Here is a 19,982-nt window from a genome sequence, read left to right as displayed (position 1 = left end):
TGCATACACACTCACATCTTAAATCCAGCTAATATTTTTGTTACACCAACATCGAATCAGAAATTCTATCGGAACAGCAAATAGGCGAATACAAAATGGTGGCAGCATATGTATGTATATATGTATGTATGTGCGTACAATGCTATATATTGAGTAGTCGAAAAAGTTGTTTGGTTTATCTAAACAGACTTCAACTTATGTTTTTATATTTATATTAATAAATAGACATTATGTCATCAGTGTAAATCAAATTTTCGAAATTTCCAGGTTTCATTGGTGGCTTGCGTGGCATTCTTCCCTTTTTTATATAGCGAATTTCTTCATTATTTTCCCTCATTTTTTTAAATCTGTAACTTTTTTTCAACTTCCCCGATTTTATTTTATTTTTTTTGGTTGAATAAAGCTTCACTTTCCAACATTATATGGTATGACACAATGTGATTGGTAGCACTGGAGATATACGATTGCAAACATCACCTCTTAACAAAATACGAAAAGACTTTTTCGACTACCCAATATGTATAATATTTACTTTTCCATAAAAGCATATTTTTAATCTAAAATTTAGCCTGTTAATTATTAACAAATGAATTTTCGAAATAGTTACCTTTTTACTCCCCTATTAATGCCCTCCAAAAGTGAAGACAAAAAAACTGGGGGCTAAAAGTACAGCCATATACATAAGGAAACTCAATAAAAATGGTACTAAACATTAATCTTCGTACGCTTTATCATGATTATTATATAAAAAGTAGAAACAACTTTTTTGAATCATTTTATAACACACATTATGTACAAACGAATATATTTACGTATATATGTATGTAAATAGTTTTTAAAAAAATTTAAGACTTCAAAGACAGAAAATTTTATATGGTTTTTAGATTCTTTGCTGCTTTCTGAACTAAATTACAAAAATGGTCCAAGCCGTCGTAAATATATGTATGTATGTATACACCTAAATCTCACTAATCTACAATAATAAAATATTTTTCTTCTACTATCAAATATAAAATCTATTAAATATCCTTTATATAAATGGGATATTTCTGTTCCCACAAACTCGATGTAAGATGCGTCGTTCATACATATGTACATATGTATGTACATTGTATAATGTGTGTCATGTAGTTGTGCGAGTGTAGGTCCGGTCAACCCTTGTGCTTTTGACATTTTCTTAACAAATCAATATCGCATTCTCTTTAGATTAAACTTTTCTCATTTGGTCGGTAAATATGGCGGCGTCGAAAGAAAACAAGAAGAAACACTTAATTTCCTTCAGTGGCGCTTTCTATTTAGCAGCTGAGTGCAGTCTTTCATACTCCATGAACATCGGTACGAAGAAAAAAAATCAAGTTTCTATGCAGATTCTTATTACTGGCATTGAATCAAATCAAATTGAAGCAAATTGCGTTGCGCACCGCAAATCGTCTAGTAGCAAAACCTTTTATTCCGCTATGTTTACTTAGCGCTGGCAATCGAACGGCAATCAGAGCAACTCGCCAAATCATTGCCAATTCGTGGAAGAAACTAAAAAACCTTTGCTAAATAAACAAAAAATTGGAAACATATCCTCTTCGACTCAGGCACACTTACGCACACAACTTCCCACACTCTATATTCATTCCGGTACAACGGCGCTGCAGTTGAGCCACAAAGGTAGCGAAAAATCCATTTACAAATACCCAAGTTAATTTCATTTTTATTTAAAATTCAATCTAACAACTAAAACAAAAAGTTCCACCGGCGTGATGCAGCGCTTTCGCTACGTTCGTTTCGTTCCGTTGCTTCCGACAAAAAACGAAAAATATGCTTAAACCCCACTAAATAAAAAGTACTTAGAAAAATCGCCTTTGGTACTAAAACAAAAGCCGAACGAAAAAATAAAACAATCGGAGCGAACTTCAAGTAAAAAGTGATCAACAAAACACACTCGAGCACATAAAATCTGGAAAACTTTTAAGCTTCTCGTAGAATTTTCCCAATGCCGAATTCATTCCTCCACAAGATTGCCATGGACCACATTACACACATACATACATAGTTACACAGAATATTATATTTAATACAGACACACTGCACATACTCTTACATAGGTATGTATGTATGTGGGATAGATGCCCCAAAGCATACGCACACATGCAGCCACACTCACCCACACAGTCGCATAATTATGGGTTAAGGGAATTACGAAAAGGTCAATACACGCACACAACCAAATTCAAGCATGTAGTTGCTTAAAAGGATGCAGAAGAAGCAGAAAGGGTAAATAACTCTTCCCATTACGGCAAATCACTTTTTATTAACTACAAATATGATTCGATTTCCATGAGTTTATTGCCGTTTCTGTCCTTTTTTGTTTGCGCTTAACAGGAATTGCTTTCCATACCTCAGGCGCTCTTGGCACTCCAATCAGCTTCTGTGGCAACCGAAGCTGCAACTTCGACACACACGCACATTTGCCTTCCTTCTTACTTACACATGTGTATATATGTGTATGTGAATTGTCCCCAGAAAAGCAAATATGCTGGCGACATGCAGTCAAACTGAAAATTCTATTAGCGACTTTACTCGTCGTCGGTACACTCGATGAATTATTGAGTAATTTCTGGCAGTCAGTTTGAGATTTACCGCAACTGCGGCCACATTGCACTTCGGAACAAAGACACACTGGCAGAAGAAGGTGACGAGTACGAAAGCTAGTGGTGCTTTCTTTCTTTATCATAGTATCAATCATAAATAAAAATACCACTTAAATTATTTAGACTGATCTAGAATATATCGATAATCCTTCGATATTTCCTGAATACTCGACGTTCGAGACGACGTCCTTTCTATTTCAAACGTTATATTTTAGAAATATGTACAAATATATTGGGTCGGTCAATAAGTACATTCATTTGATATCAATAGCTGATCGTATTGGTTTTTTTTTCGCGGCCAACTTCATACTTAACCGCTTTACCGTGACATATTTAAACAGCTGATTTAGTTAGGATTATTTGCAAAAACTTTTCTTAAATATTTTTGAATACTTTTAGCTCGGTGCCCTATCGAAGATGGAAGATCGCAAACAGCATTTTCGACATACATATTTTACAGTTTTACTATCAAAATTGTGTAAATGCCGTTCAAACAAGGCGAAAATTATGTGATGGGTGGGGAAGATGTGTTCACCGAACGCCATTGCCAAAATTTTTTTTACAAAATTTCGTTCCGGCAATTTCGCTCTTGAGGATGCAAAACGTCTTGGAAGGACCTTTGAAACTGATGAGGACAGAAGAAATGATTGATGCAAATCGTCGAATAAAAACTGAAGAGATTGCTAAACGATTAAATTTGTCTTACGCGACCGTTCACAAGCACATGGAATGCCTAGGATTAACTTCGAGCTTGGCATATGGGTTACAGAACGAAATTTGGTTGACTGCATTAGCGACTGTAATTTGCTGATCAAACGTCGAGGAAATGATTCATTTTTGAAGAGCATTGGTACTGGCGGCGAAAAGTGGGTAATTTTCAAGAATTGAAAGCGCAGGAGATCATAGTCTAAACAGTATGAACCACCTCAAAGCACTTCGCAGGCCACCAAAAAAAGGTTATGTTTTCTGTTTAGAGGAATTTCAAAGAAATCGGTTGTTTAGAGCTTTGCCCCGAATGATGCACTCAAACAGAAGATGTCGGAATTGATCAACAGAAAATGTATAGTATTCCAACGGGATAATGCGAAACATCTGACAAGTTTGGTGACTCGCCAAAAACTTTTGCAGCTGGAATGGGATGTGCTACCACAGCCACCGTATCCTTCAGGTTTGATATCTTTAGACTATTACTTGTTACGTTCTTTGCGAAAACCACTTGGACAAGTTTTCAATTCATTAATTCATATTTTATCTGTCACCCAATAGTTAAACATACATACATATGTATGTAAGACTGTAATAACCAATTAAAAGCAGTGATCAGACATAAGTACATATCTTAGTACCTCATCTAAAGCAACAAATACGAAAAAGGACAATGGAAAACACCTTTTCATTCTCCAACTGCAATTCAGTAGCGATCGACCTAAACGCATTAAATTTTTTGAGAATTCAACAATGGCAGCATTGTTTTGGTTGTAAATCAAATATTTGTTTATTTTAACTCTTTACACACAACTACGCCAGCGCCAAAGAATAACAAACGATTAGGAGGACAATGCTTGCAAACGGAATGTGGGAACACTTTCTCATATGAAGCCTGCCAAATTTCGCCTGGGGGTGTGTTTATTTTTCAAGGCCCAGCAGCTATCAAAACGATCAACGAGCAGACGCCACATTTTCTGTAATGGACTTTTGAATAGAGACATTGTGAATGCTAAAGTGCAAAAAGTTCCCAAACAAAAGTTTAAAACACAACAAACAGCAAAAGTATTGACTAAATAGTAATGCGTAGCAGCTTGGAAATGCAAGAGCAAACTAATCGCCTGACGGGCGAACCGGGAGCTTCGAATTAATTTTCTAATCATGTTGTTAAAATAGGTAGTTATATATTTATGTATTTATGTATGTATGTACGATTATATGCCACCAATACTTATTTACAGTAACTTCTAAGTGTTTTGGGCATGCCAGTTCCCCATATACAAACATTAAATGCCCAATTTATACAAAACCGAACTCACGCCACCGAAACAAACTGAAGTGGAAAAGTGCAATTACTCAAATCCCATGTTATCCCACATGTTTGCACTACCTTGTGCCAGCTGATAATGATCTGCGCAGCTACTGGTCATTTTTGTGTTTGCCGCATAGCCCAACACTCAAACAAATGGATGTGAGTAAATAGAACGAGAGAAAAATTTTACGCTTGATCTACATTGGCCGACAACGTTTTCAATTGACCATTAAAAAATTCTGTGTTCTTTGTTTTTTTTTTTGTTGTAAGAACTGAGAAAAGTGTATTGTTTTCGACTTGCGCGTCTCTTTCACCGCTGCGTGTTCGAACATATTCTCTCTAACGGGATCGCATGCCGCGCCGGTGCCACTTTGTAAAACATGGATGAACCGGGATTAGCTGGTGTAGCAAAATATTGCTGTCCTTTGTTTACCGATATTTTTGCTCCTTTCAAGCGTTTCTCGTCAATAGAGCATAAAGGGCAAATAAGAATAAAACGGTAAATTAAAAAACTGCGTTGATGCGCATTTGATCGTTTGAGCCAAGGATTTTCGCAAGCAAGAATTTTGTAATTTCCTGCTTTAGATTCATAAGTAATTTCAGAATGCAATAATTTTTACAAATATATGTATGTACATATGTATATAGGTATATGTACATACATACATACCTATGGCGTCCCATGTACTATAATGCTGCATCAGTTTTCGGGCAAGATTAAAATATAAAAGTATCAACGTTGGATTTAACTATAAAATTATTAATCACGCACCATCAATTTACAATCTGAGCTCTTTGTTCTTGAAGACTGTTACATCCTTTTGTTCAGACTTTGGCAAATATGTGTGTCTAAGCGCGGTACATCTTTATGCACGCCAGTGTTTACGGGACGAAGTATGCAGAATATTGTTCCAGCTGTCCTTCCCATTTAAATTCACTGAATTTCCTGAATTTCACTCAACCTCGCAGCGTCCGCATTTGTACGTTTATTTCTTCTTAACCACTTGCACTACAATTAAAATCCAAAAATTGATTTCAGCTTCGCTCATATCTGATTTCATGCCATGAAAAGGCGCGTTAGAGAATATCCTTTACGCCAAACAAAGCGTTGTAATGACGGTCGGCTGTTCTTGTGGGGGGTGTGAAATGCTTTCCAATTAACACTTCAGCGCTGCACTTGAATGCGTCAACCACTCAAGATCTTGTTATTCTGTCAGTTGCAAGCGCTTGGCGTTGAAATCATTAAGCTATGATGTGATAAGTGTGCATTTATGTGTATGTATGTATGTACCCATGCTCGTAAGTATGTAAGACCATCAGAAACACCATGAGCCATAGCCATCGCAGTACGCAGATGAAGATATTTATCGGCAATGTGATAATTGGTAGGGTGATTTGGCGCTTACCCCACCGCCAATATGAAATAGCTCGACTTTTTAATCCTTATCAAAGTTGTAATTGTAGCAGCATAGGTTTGTGCATCAAGGTCCCATTTTTAATTGTTTTAAACAGTAATTGCCTTCGAAAGTATAGCCTGTAGAAGCTGAAGAACATGCTGTCTGGAGAGTATGCCACACAATATCTCCCGAATCAAGACAGCATAACCCGCATCATTGCTCCGATATTGAATGATTTTCTTAACAAACTTGTTTAACTTACATGGTTTGTCCGAAAAGTAGTACGACTGATTTTCTTCCCCCGCGCCGCAATCCGAAAATGCAGCGTTCGTTAGAGTAGAGGTATGCGATTGAATTCTGTGTCAAACTCGGTAAATCTGCGTCAGAGACGTTTGATATGATCAAGCAGGCTTACCCAAAAGCCAAGAAGTGGTAAGTTTTGGTGGCACCAGGCCTTTATAGAGGGCCGAGAAGAGGTCCCGTGCTTGGAGACATGCGACTTCGAAAAACACCGACAATGTGACCGTCGACTAAGTATTCGTTTAATTGCCCATATTTATCAAAATCTGTGGTCCGTGACATTGTGATGAAGCACTTGAACATGCGCAAGTTGTGCGCGAAGATGGTCCCAAAGTGCTCACTGACGACCAGAAATTGCGGTCTTTTTTGTGAATAGCTACCTAACCAAGGCTGGCATCCCAATGCTTCCGTAGCCGCCCTACAGCCCAGATGTGGCCCCGGACTTTTTTTGTTTTCTTGCCTCAAAAGGCCGATGAAAGGAGGTCCAAGCAGCATGCACCTCGGCTCTCAAGGCTATTCTGGAGAATGTCTTACGTAACGCCTTCAATGTTTGGAAATCGCGCTGCCAGCGCTGCATCGATGCAGAAGGAGCCTATTTTGAAAGTGTTTAAAGAATTGCAACGATTGGTTCAATAAATTTTTGTAAATCGACTCAGTCCTATTACTTTTTGGACAAATCCTGTAATTGACCAATATTACTATAATTTTTTGCCACTCTCCAATGAAGTTCTGGTGTAGGTCCTTTACACTGTTTTCGTCTACAGTTTGAGAAATGCACTCGTATCTAATGTAATAAACAGAAATCCAAGAGTTTTAGACTGTCTTTGCTGGGATATGGCCGCAGTACTTATCAACGCACGCAGGGTATATTGATTGTTTGAAAATCAATTTGTAACTTAATTGAAATCCTTTTAAAAGTAATGAGATCCTCCTGCTACTTTCGCACACAAAACCCCTTTCATATACATACATATGTACATATACAAGTAGATCTCTGCTCAGCAATTGCTTTAGTTAGAGTATTAGCCGGGATGGTATTTAAATTAATCCACATATTCTAATCTGTCGCTAGGCTAACATGTCAGTTATGATCCTTTTAGACTCGACACGCTCATTTACCTGTGGTTAGGGTATTTACAGTTACCATTTTGTTATAGATACTGTCATTCGTTGAGTGTATATGTGTGTATGTCCTCGGATATGATCTTATAAGAAAGAAATGCTAATATGCATTTATGTATATACATATGTATGTATGTTTGTATGTATGGACATGCAGATTGCTTTGTGTGCGCGCTTGAGCATTAGTATTTGGAGCGAGCTTAGTGTTTGCAAAGACATTTTATGAACTCTCAGCATGACGTATTTGTTTGGAGATCAATTTATTAACTAATTGAAATCCTACTTTACAATAATGGTAAACGCCCACTTTTCAACACAACGCTAACCTTTCCGAAATGGAGAGATCAATCTTTGAAAGTTGAGGTTTGCAATATTTGGCGCACAAAGCAGCATTAAGGTTTAAATACATATATACTTTACTATATACTGGGTACTTCAGCCTGCAGCTGCCTCACGTGGTCACGCACTTAATACATACATACGTATGTACAAGTTATGTTAATACCCTGCTGTAAAGTGAACTAGTTGTAAGCTGCATTGCAACTAGACAGTACTATAGTAATAGAGAGACCAGCGTCATACTAGTTGAAAGTAGACAAAAAAAATTTAAAACAAGTAAAGAAGGGCTAAGTTTTTATACTCTTCCAACTTTCATGAATCAAAGTCCGAGAAATTCCTTCAGGAAAATATAGAAGTTTGGGGTAGTAAGGGGTAGTTGGGGGAAAAAAAGCTGATCCCAGTAACACTTAGTATTAACATGCCACATACTAAAAAAGTGTTCCTGGCATTCATTAAGGTACCTCATATACAATCATTAATCACATGGAGTAAAGTCAGCCAGATGTTCGAAAATCCTGATATTCGTTTTATAGGAACTGGACCAAGTTTCCGCTCAAATCGATCTATTTTAGACACAAAGATACACTGTTATGAGTAAAACAGGCTCTCTCATTTTCATTGAGAAAGCTCACATATTGGCCGATATTCGCAAATCTTTATATTGGGTATTATAGGGGCACAGAGAGACTATTATCACGAGAGAACTTTCTCTGAATTTTAATTCAATGTATAGGATATACATATGTACATCGACCAATGTTTTCGGTCAAAAAGTAATCTATAGATAAATGTAGATATGAACAGTTGTGATTAGTTTTGGAGAATTTTTGGCCATAAAGTGGCGTACTTGAAAAGAATTATTAGTGCAAAGTTTTATTCCGTTATTTAAATTTTTTCTTTATTTGTGTGCTGGGAAGTGAAAGAATCAAATAGAAACTCAAAATTGCGTTCTATGGGAAGTAGGCGTGGTTGTTGTCCGATTTCGCTCATGTGAAAAGAATGTCACGTACCAAATTTGGTTGAAATCGGTCGGTTGGGTTCCGAGATATTGATTTTACCTAAAAGTGGGCGGTGCCACGCTCATCGTCCAATTTTTACCCAGACTGCCATCTCGGGTGTAAATTTATGTCTATCATATTTAATTATTTCACTTTTTGTACTTCTTAACAATACCGTTATATGGGAGTTGGGTTCTCTTCCGATCTCAAGCATTTTTACAATGTCGGTAGTGGTGCTTAAGGGGTTTTTTCAGATACACTGTAGCAACTTTTGGCGAATCGAAAAAGTCAGACAGACACTACTTATTGAAAATTGTACAAGTTTAGTCAGAAATGCTTGCTTGGCTGCATGTAAAATGGACGCCAGCTGTAGCTGTTGGTTCCAGAAGGTGTACATTGGCTTGCTAAATGTGAACTTTATCAAATTGTGCTGTCAACTAAAATACTTATATGTACGGATGTGTGTGCAAACGAAAGGAAATCCTAACCTGCAGTTATTTTTCCTAAACAATATTACATTTTCTAAAGTAGTGGAATGAAATTTCACATAAAATGTAGCAGCTAACCCAAGATAATATGCCTTTCGATTTCTTCGCGACGCGACAATCCCTTGAACTTTGCTCTTATTCGCCGCCCCCAGAAGGAAGGGAGGTGGCTATGCTGCGCAGGACACTTTGGGCAGACACCCAAACATACTACACACACACATACCTACACACATTTATATAATAGCAGCATTCGTAATCATATAGAAATATACATACATACACATACGTGTGTAAATTCCTGCCGATTGAATTGTAATATGAGTACATCGAATCCCGTTCTTCCTTAGCCCTCTACTTGCATACAGAGATGAGCATCTTGAAATTCTAATTCTCGTGCATGTCATTGTTCTCTGAATAGTTTTTTCGAAATATTTTTTGGAATTTCGGGATTTATAGAAAACAAATTTTTGAAAACATTTCGGGATTGTCCGCTGCATTAGCGGGATTTTATGCTAAGAGTTGTCACAGATGGCCCGTGTGCTTTTGCGACCCTATTTAATACGCTGGAAACCTGGTGCATGATTAAATTTTTCTCTCTTATATACATACATACATACATATACCGTTGATCTCTTTTGAGCGCGAAAGCAGTGTTTTTGTTTTTCGTCAACGAGGAAAGCCAAAGCCGGTCAGCGAAAACAAACTGAGCTGAGTTGAACGCCTAAGGACCATGTGTGAAATTAAATTGAGATTGCCGTCACAGCGCCTTCTGTTGCTTAGCAGTGAACCATTTGCGTATGTATATTTCCTTTTAGCCAAATTGTTCTGCGTAACAAGTGAGTAGATAACACATTTAATCAATTGAGTGGAGCTGCCCAATCTGGGAGATTTATTTAAAGCTGCTCTATTTCCAACTGTGCAACGAAATTAAATCGACGGGCAGCGAGGGGGATAGCGGTTTTAGAGTCCATTTTTCATATATTCATTGACGATCTGCATATATAAAATGTAATTGTTACTGTGGGATGCATTATGGCCATTGGTCTATTATGTCCTGCCTACTTTCACAAGGACTCACGTGATATATACCACATAGCACTCTTATAAATTCAAGTTTCATTCATGCCCGTATGAAGCGATGTGCTTTCTGCTAGGATATGTAAATTGCAGGGCTTGGTGTCGCAGAGTCGACTTGATTCTAACTCGGTTAACCACTAAAACACTAAGCAACAACTGTTTCAAATAGAAGTCTTTCGTAAGCAAACCTTCGCTTCCATTTTCCATATTCTCAAGTTCTCGGTACACTTCGTTTATTCATTCATATCTGTATATTAAATACAAAAAATACATATCTATATAATGACAAATTATAAATATTTATTAGAAACCATTGAAAGAACAAGAACATAAAGAGTTCGGCTAGCCTTTCATACGCTGAAACGCACGCAAACGACAACTGTCAAATATTAAAATACACACGTTCTTATGGACACTGTTATTTTGACAGCTGCACGACTACACGACTGCAGGCCGACAGTTGTCGTTCGCGCTAACTTCAATATATTCTTATATTTGCTAACAACAGTAGGACGATAGTAGAATTCACAGTAGAATGGAAGATAGAGAGATGAGAGTGGGATGCCACTAATATGTAAAATGTAAATTACTCACAGCTCTAACAAACTTGACGTTATTTTACAAATAAAAGCGTAAAATAGTTCTATTATATCATTTGTAATAACAATTGATAATTTAAAACAAAAATATATACCTAAATGTAGAGCTGTGTTGTCTTGTGTACATGCGTTCATGTAGTAGGATGCACAACGCCATTTTCAGTTCACTGTCGTGCTGCTGCAGTTTGTCGCTGTCATTGGGTTCAGCACTTCAGCGTTGCCTGCTCTACTACAAACCACGAGTTGCCGCAAAAAGTTTTCATGTATGAACAGACTCTTATATTATATATAAACCTGCACAGCTGAATGTGTGACTCAAAATTTCAGGTATCTAACATGTCTTAATAAAACTAAAATAATACACTTTAATTTAGCTTTTTAAATAAATAAAAAATAGTTTCATGAACATATCTGAAAACATTTCAATTTCAAAACCTTTTTTGTGTAAATATACTAACACTATAAATATGGAATGGAGTGTAAATCTATTACAATTTTGTTTTGAACTGCATTTCCCACCTAAGCCACTGACAGTTGTTGACGCTCTTTCACTCCTTTCTTTAACGTCAACTTGCGAATTCTGTTTGCGTCGCACTGCTGGATTATTAATTCTTCATATTATATTGTTAAAAAAAATATCAAGTGATAGAAAATGTCGCATATGGTGAAAATGGAAAATGGTCAAAGTCAAACTATTCAAGAGATGTTAGGCTGCATTGAACGGTAAGCCCATTTCTTATATTTGTGCAGGTGGATATACAAACATAACCTTAAACGTTGATTCTGCTTTTTAATATTACCACAGGTACAACCCGGATCATCTTAAAACGCTGGAAGCTTATGTCGAAGATCAAGCTAAAAATAACACCTACGATTTGGAGGCAAATCTGGCAGTGCTCAAACTTTATCAGTTCAACCCACATATGCTTAACTTCGACATCACATATACAATACTGTTGAAGTGTTTGACAAACCTGCCGCATACAGACTTTGTTATGGCAAAATGTTTATTATTGCCACAACAAATGAAGGACGGAACCGTGCAGACCATAATTGATTTGGCCGACATATTAGAGCGCACAGATTTCACATTGTTTTGGCAGCGTGCTGAAGTAAACCGATCCATATTTCGTCATATTTCTGGTTTCCATGATTCCATTCGTAAGTTCGTATGTCACGTTGTAGGAATAACTTTCCAAACTATCAGGAAGGATTTGCTAAAGGAACTCTTAGGTGGAATTGAAGGTAATGACTGCTGCTGCTTTTTTATAACTTAGATAAAAAATATAAATTATATTGCAGATTCAACACTTGATCAGTGGATAAAGAAATATGGCTGGAAACATCAAGGAAATTTAATTGTCATCGCTGTTCAAGATGAGAAAATTAAGACGAAAAACATAACTGAAAAGATTGAGTTTGATAACTTGGGTGGTTTAATGGCTCAATGCTTGTAATTACGTAAATTTAATTTTCCTTCTATATATGTATGTAATTGTACTTTATGAGAACGAAATATAAAGTAAAATTTGTAAGAAAGTGATTCCATGGAAGTTTAATGAATAACAAATGAACAAATATTTGCTTTGTTAACGAATTACGCAGACATTTAGACCCAAATCGCTCCTTAAATCCACAATTCGTGTTTAAGGAGTGCTGGAAAATAACAGCAGAGATTCGTTACTGCAATATCTAATAATCTATATGAAATTATAGTAATAATACACGAATATTTTCAGTTTATTTTATATATATTAAACGAAAAGCTAAATAAATTACAAATATTAGAATATGCCGTATAAAATTAGATTATATTTATATATTACGGCTTATAAACCCGTTGCTTCTAAATTTAATATACATACTTATTAAATAAACTATAATATACACTTATCTAGCTTTCCACACATACATTATGTATAACTTTAATGTATAGAAAAAATAAACTCCCTGATTCATCCAAACACAAATGCATGGTTAGCAACCAAACGTGAGCAGCGAAGTCATTTAATGCAAAATTCTCTTTGCAATTGAAATAATAACTTCAGCAAAAACAATAAACAAACTGTTATGTTAAGATTGTTTCTTGAACTTTTTAAGAATAGGAAATATCTTGTCGAAGGCTTCATAGATTTCCTGGCGTACTTTTGCACCAGTCAGCACCACTTTACCGGACACAAAAATTAGCAGCACTATACGAGGTCGAACCATTCGATAAATTAGTCCAGGGAATAACTCAGGTTCATAAGAACTGAAATTGCAATGAGTAAGTACTAGACCTTCCAGGCGAATAGGAAACTTCACATCACAGGACCCGACCATGTTTTGGATTTTGAAATCACGAAATTTGGCCTGCAGAAGTAAAAGTGTATCAATATGTTTTTCATTTACACATGCATGCCATCATCATTATTATATTACCTGAAATCCCAATTTTTGAATGATACGGGCGTATTTTCTTGCCGCCAATCTAGAGTCATCCTCACTCTTTGCTCCGGTACATACCATTTTTCCCGAGGAAAAAATTAATGCTGTAGTACGAGGCTCTCGAATTCGCATAATCACGGCCGCAAAACGCTTGGGATTGTACTCCGCATTACGTGCGTGAAGAGCTATTTTTTTCAAATCCAATTTACAACACAAATTTACTGTTGAAACTATGTTCCTAAAATTTGTAGAAAATTAATAACATATGGATAGCTAAATTTTTTTCATAAGGATTTATGTATACTTACTGTAGTTGTGGAACAATTCCGGGGTCAGCGGAACCGGGCGTCATTGGTGTCATAGGAGTGGCAGGACCCATTGTCTGATGAATATTGCTTAGATTTTCGGCGCGTTCACTCATCGGTACCATCGGTGACATCAAACTTTGCTGAAGAACATAATAAGAGAATTATCGCCTCGATATCCATATATCATATTACTTACTGGTGTTTGTGGTTGCATTAGACTTTGTGGCGCTCCTCCGTTTGTCATTAAAGAACTGGAACTTTGAAATGATTGCATTTGTTTATGCGCCGTCGGCATAGTGGGATGCGAATTGCCAATCATGTTGGCATTATTTGTTGTTGCTGGTGAGTTTCCACTATTCATTAACGAAGGCATTCCCATGTGATTTAAGTCATGATTATCCGCGGCAGGGTGATAAACAGGATTAGGCACAATCTGTTGATCTGCATCCATTTGATGAAGAGGTGTTGCGGAAATGCTGGGAATGGAAAACCCAGGACTCAACATTTGATCCATATTTTATTTACTATGTGTTTCTTAAAGTTATTTAAATACAAATTTATCCACAGTCACAGAACAACTTAACAAAAGCAAGACCCAAACACTTAAATTCCGCTATAATACCGTAGCGAAGTGTCAATAATTCTTCTAGCATTTTCAGCAACAGGGTGATTCAAGTTCAATGAAAAATATTTTTTATATAATACGCATTCACAACCGGAAAATTTTAAGTGATGACATTATCAGACATGGCTGTTTGCCTAATTTTTATATTTTTTAATTTTTTATAGAATTACAATGATATGATGGTTTGACGTAAAACCAAAACTTGCCAATTTAGCATCACCGTAAGGACGTGAGGAACGGATCAATGCGACGGACAAGTAATTGTGACCGACATAACTCTACAAAAAAGAAGAAGAAGGCTAAAATGAAAATACAATAAAAAGATCTAAACGTCAATTGAATTTTTACATTGGTTGTGAGCGAAAAAACGAAAATAATTGAATAAGTTATTTATAAATCAATTGTAAAGTGATCTTTTGAAACAGCAACAAAGAAAGAAAACATGGGATCCGAAGATACGGAGATAAGTTCTGGAGATAAAATCCAAAAAGGTTTCCAAATAAATTATATGATTCTTCGTGACGCGGATTCTGGAAAGGTAATATGGCAAGAAAACAAGGACTTCTCTTCACCAGATGTAGAACATGAAGCGCGTGTACCTATCAAAATATTGGATTTAAGAGCCGTGTCTCGTGAAATCAATTTCAGCACCATTGAACCAATGGAAAATTTTCGTCTCGATCAAAAGGTGCTATTCAAAGGACGCATAATGGAAGAATGGTTTTTCGAAATGGGTTGGGTAGGTGCAAACACTACAAATACTTGGCAATCGACAATCGAAGCTGCTCCTGAGTCTCAGATGATGCCAGCGAAGGTCTTAAATGGTAATGTCACAATTCAAACAAGTTTCTATGACAACGACACACTTATCACCAAATCAATTGTGCGCCTATACTACATTTAAACAAACAAACAACAATTCACACTCAATCTGCCCACAACTTGGCATTCTTTTCGTTTTTTCATAACACGGGATTTCCAAAGAAATACTTGCGGTGACGCATTTAGGCAACTTTGGGCCAAGGCTGTTTAACTTTAGTGCATATATCGATTAATTAATTTTGAAATAGTTCCAAGAAATTTTGGAAATTGTAAATTGTATCGAGCTGATCTATTTAAGAGCCTGAGCATTTGTGTATTGCAATTGTTATTAATTTATAAGTAGATATAAAAGAGTGAGGTGTAATAAAAACGTACATTTAATATGCAACTGAAATACTAGACAAAGTGAGTCTTTAATAAGTGCATTAGTTTATATTCTATCCATTTTTTTAAACGGCTTTTATCAATTTAGGTATGACAAACTAAGTCCTATAGCTTCAACTTATGATATGTATGTACGTAGGCTACGGATTCTACAAATTAACTCTCCAACTATTTATTGTCTATTATTATTTAATTTATCTCTAACTTTGTAAATAACAAATTAATTCAAATAAAAATAAGAAAATCGCATATAAATAAAAAACAAGTGTCGAAGTTTTTTTAGTAATACAATATTTAATCATGTAGACAAGATATTAACTAATTTTTCGTGCTCCAGATTGCTAAAATTTTAAAGGAGATATTAAGAGGAAACATATTAATAAGCTGATTTAATAAAAAATTGCATCAAAAACAAAGTAAAAGTTAAGGATTTACTAAGACGAGATATGTCTTTCTTTCATGAAGCTCATTGTGAACATTTTAAATAGTAAGGTGTAAGAAGAAGAGTAGTATTAAAAGTTGTAAATATAAATATTACTCAAAATGATTATTTATGGAGTTTATATAGTAAGTAAATCCGGTGGTCTAATCTATAATTTGGATAGCAATGTGCCGAGAATAGAGCAAGAACGTTCGTTTACGTATCCAATTGATTTAATGCTGGACTATGATCCGAAAAAAGTATCAGTAGTGTTTAATAGGAAAGATGGAATCAATGGTTTGTACAATCTGATGCTTTTCTTTTGGTTTCATTAATTAAATGTATTCTTTAATATTTTTTTCGTAGTTGGACATGTTTTAACAGCTGTAAACGGTATGCCAGTGAACGGCAATACACTTGAAGATGGACGTGACGTGGAAACTATGCTGCAAAACTCCGAAAATTATCCAGTGAATTTAAAGTTTTGTAGGCCTAAATTGACAACCAATGAAAAGATTGTACAAGCTAGTACCTTTTACCCACTATACGCATTTGCAAGTCAACTCAGTCCAGAGCCCAAAAGTTCCGGCATCGAAGTATTGGAGGCCGACACATTTACATTGCACTGTTTTCAAACATTAACCGGAGTTAAATTCATTATTATTTCGGAAACTGGCCTTAGTGGTATGGATATGTTACTCCGCAAAATATATGAACTTTATTCAGACTATGTTTTGAAAAATCCATTTTATGCTCTTGAAATGCCCATACGTTGTGAATTGTTTGAAAACAAACTTAAAGTATTACTTGAGATGGTCGAAAAAACTGGCATAAATAATCTAGATAAATAGGCTCTTCTATAAGTCACAAAATTTATACCGATATGAAAAAATACAAATTTTTGTGCGGGGTGCGTGATTTATTTTATTATTGCAAAGCTTATCAAATTAAAAAATGCTAGTATGATTTTTTGTTTCTTATTAATATATTGCACAGTCAACAAAACAATAAACTTAGAAAATAAAACTGTATAAATAAATGAACACACCTACACATATATGTATGTATGTACGTGTATCAATTATGAGTATTAACTTCTCCTTAGCCGTCTTGTAAAGACTGACCCCAATCTTTCTTTAATGAGTTGTAAACCATTCAAAAATAACAATAGGCATCTTCAACTTAGCTTAATGACATAATCACGATAATAAGATCATCGATTAAAACATGTGTGCTTCTATATGTTAGTTAAACATGATGTTTTGTAGCGTCTACTTATTGACCAATCCACGAGCTTTGGGATAAGCTGATGCTGGTTTCTTAAGCCCCATACGCCCAGTCGGTGGGCGTCTATTTGAGTCAATAGCAGAGCCAGGGGATGCTATACCACGACCTTGTTTAATATTACGTGCTCCGGCAACTGGCACTGAGGCTACGACATTGGGAGTTATAGTACTGTTATTAACAGAAGCTAAAGCCGCTGAAGCATTAGCACTAGCATTTATTATATTCTCAAGTCGACTACGTATGGAATTAGTGTGCGAATCAACAATGTCGATGTCATCGCCGGTTTGCATAGCTTGAGCTAATACTGCTTGCAACGAAGCTGATACTTTTGGTGAACGATATTCCTGTGTAGTGCGACAAGGCATTTCTAGTTCATAAGATACAATATTTTCATTTTTAAAACGTAAAGCATCAGGTGCATTGGTTTTAGCTTCCATTAGTGCATATTCTGAGATGGGACGACGGCGTTGAGGATGAGAAACCGGACGCTTTGTTAAGCTACTTTGATCACCTACCATTGGGATGGTTGAGAATTTCCATTCCTCTTGCTCCTCATCGTATTTTGCTTGGGTATAAAGACGTTGCTTTACTTCTACCGGTACAAAATTATCTATGATTAATAACTGCCGTTTCAATTCTTTCACAAGTTCATTTTGGGCCATTTCCAATTCCCGTAAATCCTGATTATGGTCATATTTACAATCATTGAGCTCCTGCTGTAGAGCCAAGTATTTAGCGTAACACTTTGAAAGTTTTCTTTTCTTCAATTCTACCTCTTGCTCCAAAGATGTAACCGTCTCTCGAATTTCCAATGTTGTCTCCTCTTGCAATTCTAACTGCTGTTGAATTTCTATTTCACGCTTTTTTCTTTCTGCTATCTCAACAAGCTTCTTTTCAAGTTCTAGTTGTCGTTCACTATATGTATCCAACAAATTTTTTCCACCACGTACTAACTGTGATTCGAGTTCTGCCAATTTAGTTGCCAGTTTAGCTGTCTCAACACGCTCACGTTCTAATTCTTCATTTGACTTCGCTACTTCCGCTTCATTTTCTTTGTCTGATTCGGGCTCTTCATCACTTTCTTCTAATTCCAATTGTACCACTTCGTTGCTTACCTTTTCTTTCTTTGGTTTACGTTGTCGTTTCTTGCTTATCTTTTCAGTGCGCTGTTGCTTCGGTGCAATCAAGCGCTTTAACCTTTCGATTTCCTCCTGATATTCTTTAAGCTTAGCATCCTGTGGATCTTCATTTTTCACTGGTTTGTTTTGAATAGTTTTAGCACGGGATGCATAACGAAGAGTAGTTAATGTCTCATTATAATTATATGCCGATGGACCAATATTGGCAATCATAATTGTTTTCGAATTGCCTCCCAAAGAGTCCTGTAACAGGCGAGTGAGCTTCGAATCACGATAGGGTACATGCGGTGAATTCTCTGCCAGTGCTGATATTACATTCCCAAGAGAAGATAGCGCAAGATTTATTTTGCTTGCCTCCTTTAATCGTTCTGCAGAAGCACCTGTTTTAGACTGACGTTCACTTCCTGCTAAATCTATCAAATTCAGTTTTCCAACTTTTATTGTGTTTGTCTCAATATCACACATTTCTATTCTTATCATGAATATAGCATGCGATCGTGAACTGTGCTCATTCATATTTGTAAAGCCCACAGTGCGATTCTTATTACCAATATGCATTACATTTAGCATATCATCAACACTTTTGCAATTTATGGCATGCAAATTGGGTACATAAACACCAGAACCACGCTCTCGCACTTCTAAATGTTTAGAATTCGGCTTTAATAAGTCGCGCAACTCTTCCATGTATATTTCTAAATAGCTGACATCGACAAGAAATTGAAAGTTTTCCGTCCGATTAATGTGTAGCCAAATTTGTTCAAATGTTCTAGGAATGATTCCCTTAAGATCTTCATTACCTCTAACACCTTCCATAGTAAAGGTTTTTCCTGTTCCAGTTTGTCCGTACGCAAATATACAACCGTTAAAACCATCTAGAACAGAACTTACAAGAGGAAAGACAACCTCGTTATATAAGTTGATTTGTGTCGCACATGCATCATACGCTGCATCGTAAGTGAACATTTTAGTTTGCTCTTTATTTGCTTCGGTCAAGTTTGTTATTTCTACGACCCCTCGATTAGGATACACTGCCACCACTTCCTCGGAACCCTCCGATTGTTCTTTGTTGCTTATGGGGCGACATCGAACCACTACTTGCACACACTCATTTGGAGTTTGGCTATTGGCAGTGCCAGGACGTCTTGATCGGGCACTCATTCTATGTCACTTTCAAAAAGATTTCGAGAATGAGTCAAGAGTAGATAGTTAATGTTACCTAGAGAACGAAAAACATATTTAAGTTATTCCATATCTCGACTTTTTCAATAACTTTTACTCCATATTTTCAAATATAAAGTTTGTTGTTTGTAGATTCTTATAAAATAATATATTAAATAAATCCCAAAATATATTTTTACCAAACAATTTAATGTCGTTTGTTGTTTTTCTCACAATTATACTTCAGTTAAAATAAATCGATTAATGTTGACGTAATAATAAAGAAACAAACACAGAGTGACCGATAAAATTTAATGATTTTTACACAATTTTGTTTCCTTAACGAAAATTTTTATGTAAAATTAATAAGAATTATTTTTTCTAAATTATACTCTTAGTTTTATTACGATTATTAAATAAAATTATGAA

At 35.9% G+C, this 19,982-nt stretch overlaps 5 protein-coding genes across 6 annotated transcripts; 3 read left to right on the top strand and 2 right to left on the bottom strand.

Annotated features, from left to right (window-relative positions):
• The first annotated feature begins 11,506 nt into the window (after positions 1-11,506).
• Positions 11,507-12,522, top strand: LOC105229234 (eukaryotic translation initiation factor 3 subunit K). The gene is made up of 3 exons (XM_011209366.4): positions 11,507-11,702; positions 11,785-12,224; positions 12,282-12,522. The coding sequence occupies exons 1-3, from the start codon at positions 11,632-11,634 to the stop codon at positions 12,434-12,436; spliced, it is 666 nt and encodes a 221-aa protein (XP_011207668.2). The 5' UTR covers positions 11,507-11,631; the 3' UTR covers positions 12,437-12,522.
• A 199-nt stretch (positions 12,523-12,721) lies between these two features.
• Positions 12,722-14,351, bottom strand: LOC109579185 (TATA-box-binding protein). The gene is made up of 4 exons (XM_011209365.4): positions 13,911-14,351; positions 13,715-13,854; positions 13,401-13,644; positions 12,722-13,331 (listed from the first exon to the last, which is right to left on the bottom strand). The coding sequence occupies exons 1-4, from the start codon at positions 14,226-14,228 to the stop codon at positions 13,053-13,055; spliced, it is 981 nt and encodes a 326-aa protein (XP_011207667.1). The 5' UTR covers positions 14,229-14,351; the 3' UTR covers positions 12,722-13,052.
• A 285-nt stretch (positions 14,352-14,636) lies between these two features.
• LOC105229232 (probable cGMP 3',5'-cyclic phosphodiesterase subunit delta) lies at positions 14,637-15,555 on the top strand. Its single transcript, XM_011209364.4, has one exon. It carries the CDS (start codon positions 14,782-14,784, stop codon positions 15,241-15,243), a length of 462 nt encoding a protein of 153 aa, XP_011207666.1. The 5' UTR covers positions 14,637-14,781; the 3' UTR covers positions 15,244-15,555.
• A 488-nt stretch (positions 15,556-16,043) lies between these two features.
• On the top strand, positions 16,044-17,025 carry LOC105229231 (trafficking protein particle complex subunit 4). Its single transcript, XM_011209363.3, has 2 exons — positions 16,044-16,263; positions 16,333-17,025. Exons 1-2 carry the CDS (start codon positions 16,089-16,091, stop codon positions 16,815-16,817), a joined length of 660 nt encoding a protein of 219 aa, XP_011207665.1. The 5' UTR covers positions 16,044-16,088; the 3' UTR covers positions 16,818-17,025.
• On the bottom strand, positions 16,865-19,859 carry LOC105229230 (kinesin-like protein Klp68D). Of its 2 annotated transcripts, none has more exons than XM_011209360.4 (2): positions 19,754-19,859; positions 16,865-19,611 (listed from the first exon to the last, which is right to left on the bottom strand). In XM_011209360.4, the coding sequence occupies exon 2, from the start codon at positions 19,551-19,553 to the stop codon at positions 17,238-17,240; it is 2,316 nt and encodes a 771-aa protein (XP_011207662.1). In that variant the 5' UTR covers positions 19,554-19,611; positions 19,754-19,859; the 3' UTR covers positions 16,865-17,237. The 2 variants fall into 2 exon arrangements, with proteins under 2 accessions (XP_011207662.1, XP_049316494.1); XM_049460537.1 differs by having other exon boundaries at positions 19,672-19,797.
• Positions 19,860-19,982: the final 123 nt, after the last annotated feature.

Source organism: Bactrocera dorsalis, chromosome 1, assembly GCF_023373825.1.
Source record: "Bactrocera dorsalis isolate Fly_Bdor chromosome 1, ASM2337382v1, whole genome shotgun sequence".
NCBI classification, from domain to species: Eukaryota; Metazoa; Arthropoda; class Insecta; order Diptera; family Tephritidae; genus Bactrocera; species Bactrocera dorsalis.
The sequence above is the reverse complement of the archived record's forward strand: the minus strand, read 5'-3'. Positions and strand labels throughout refer to the sequence as shown.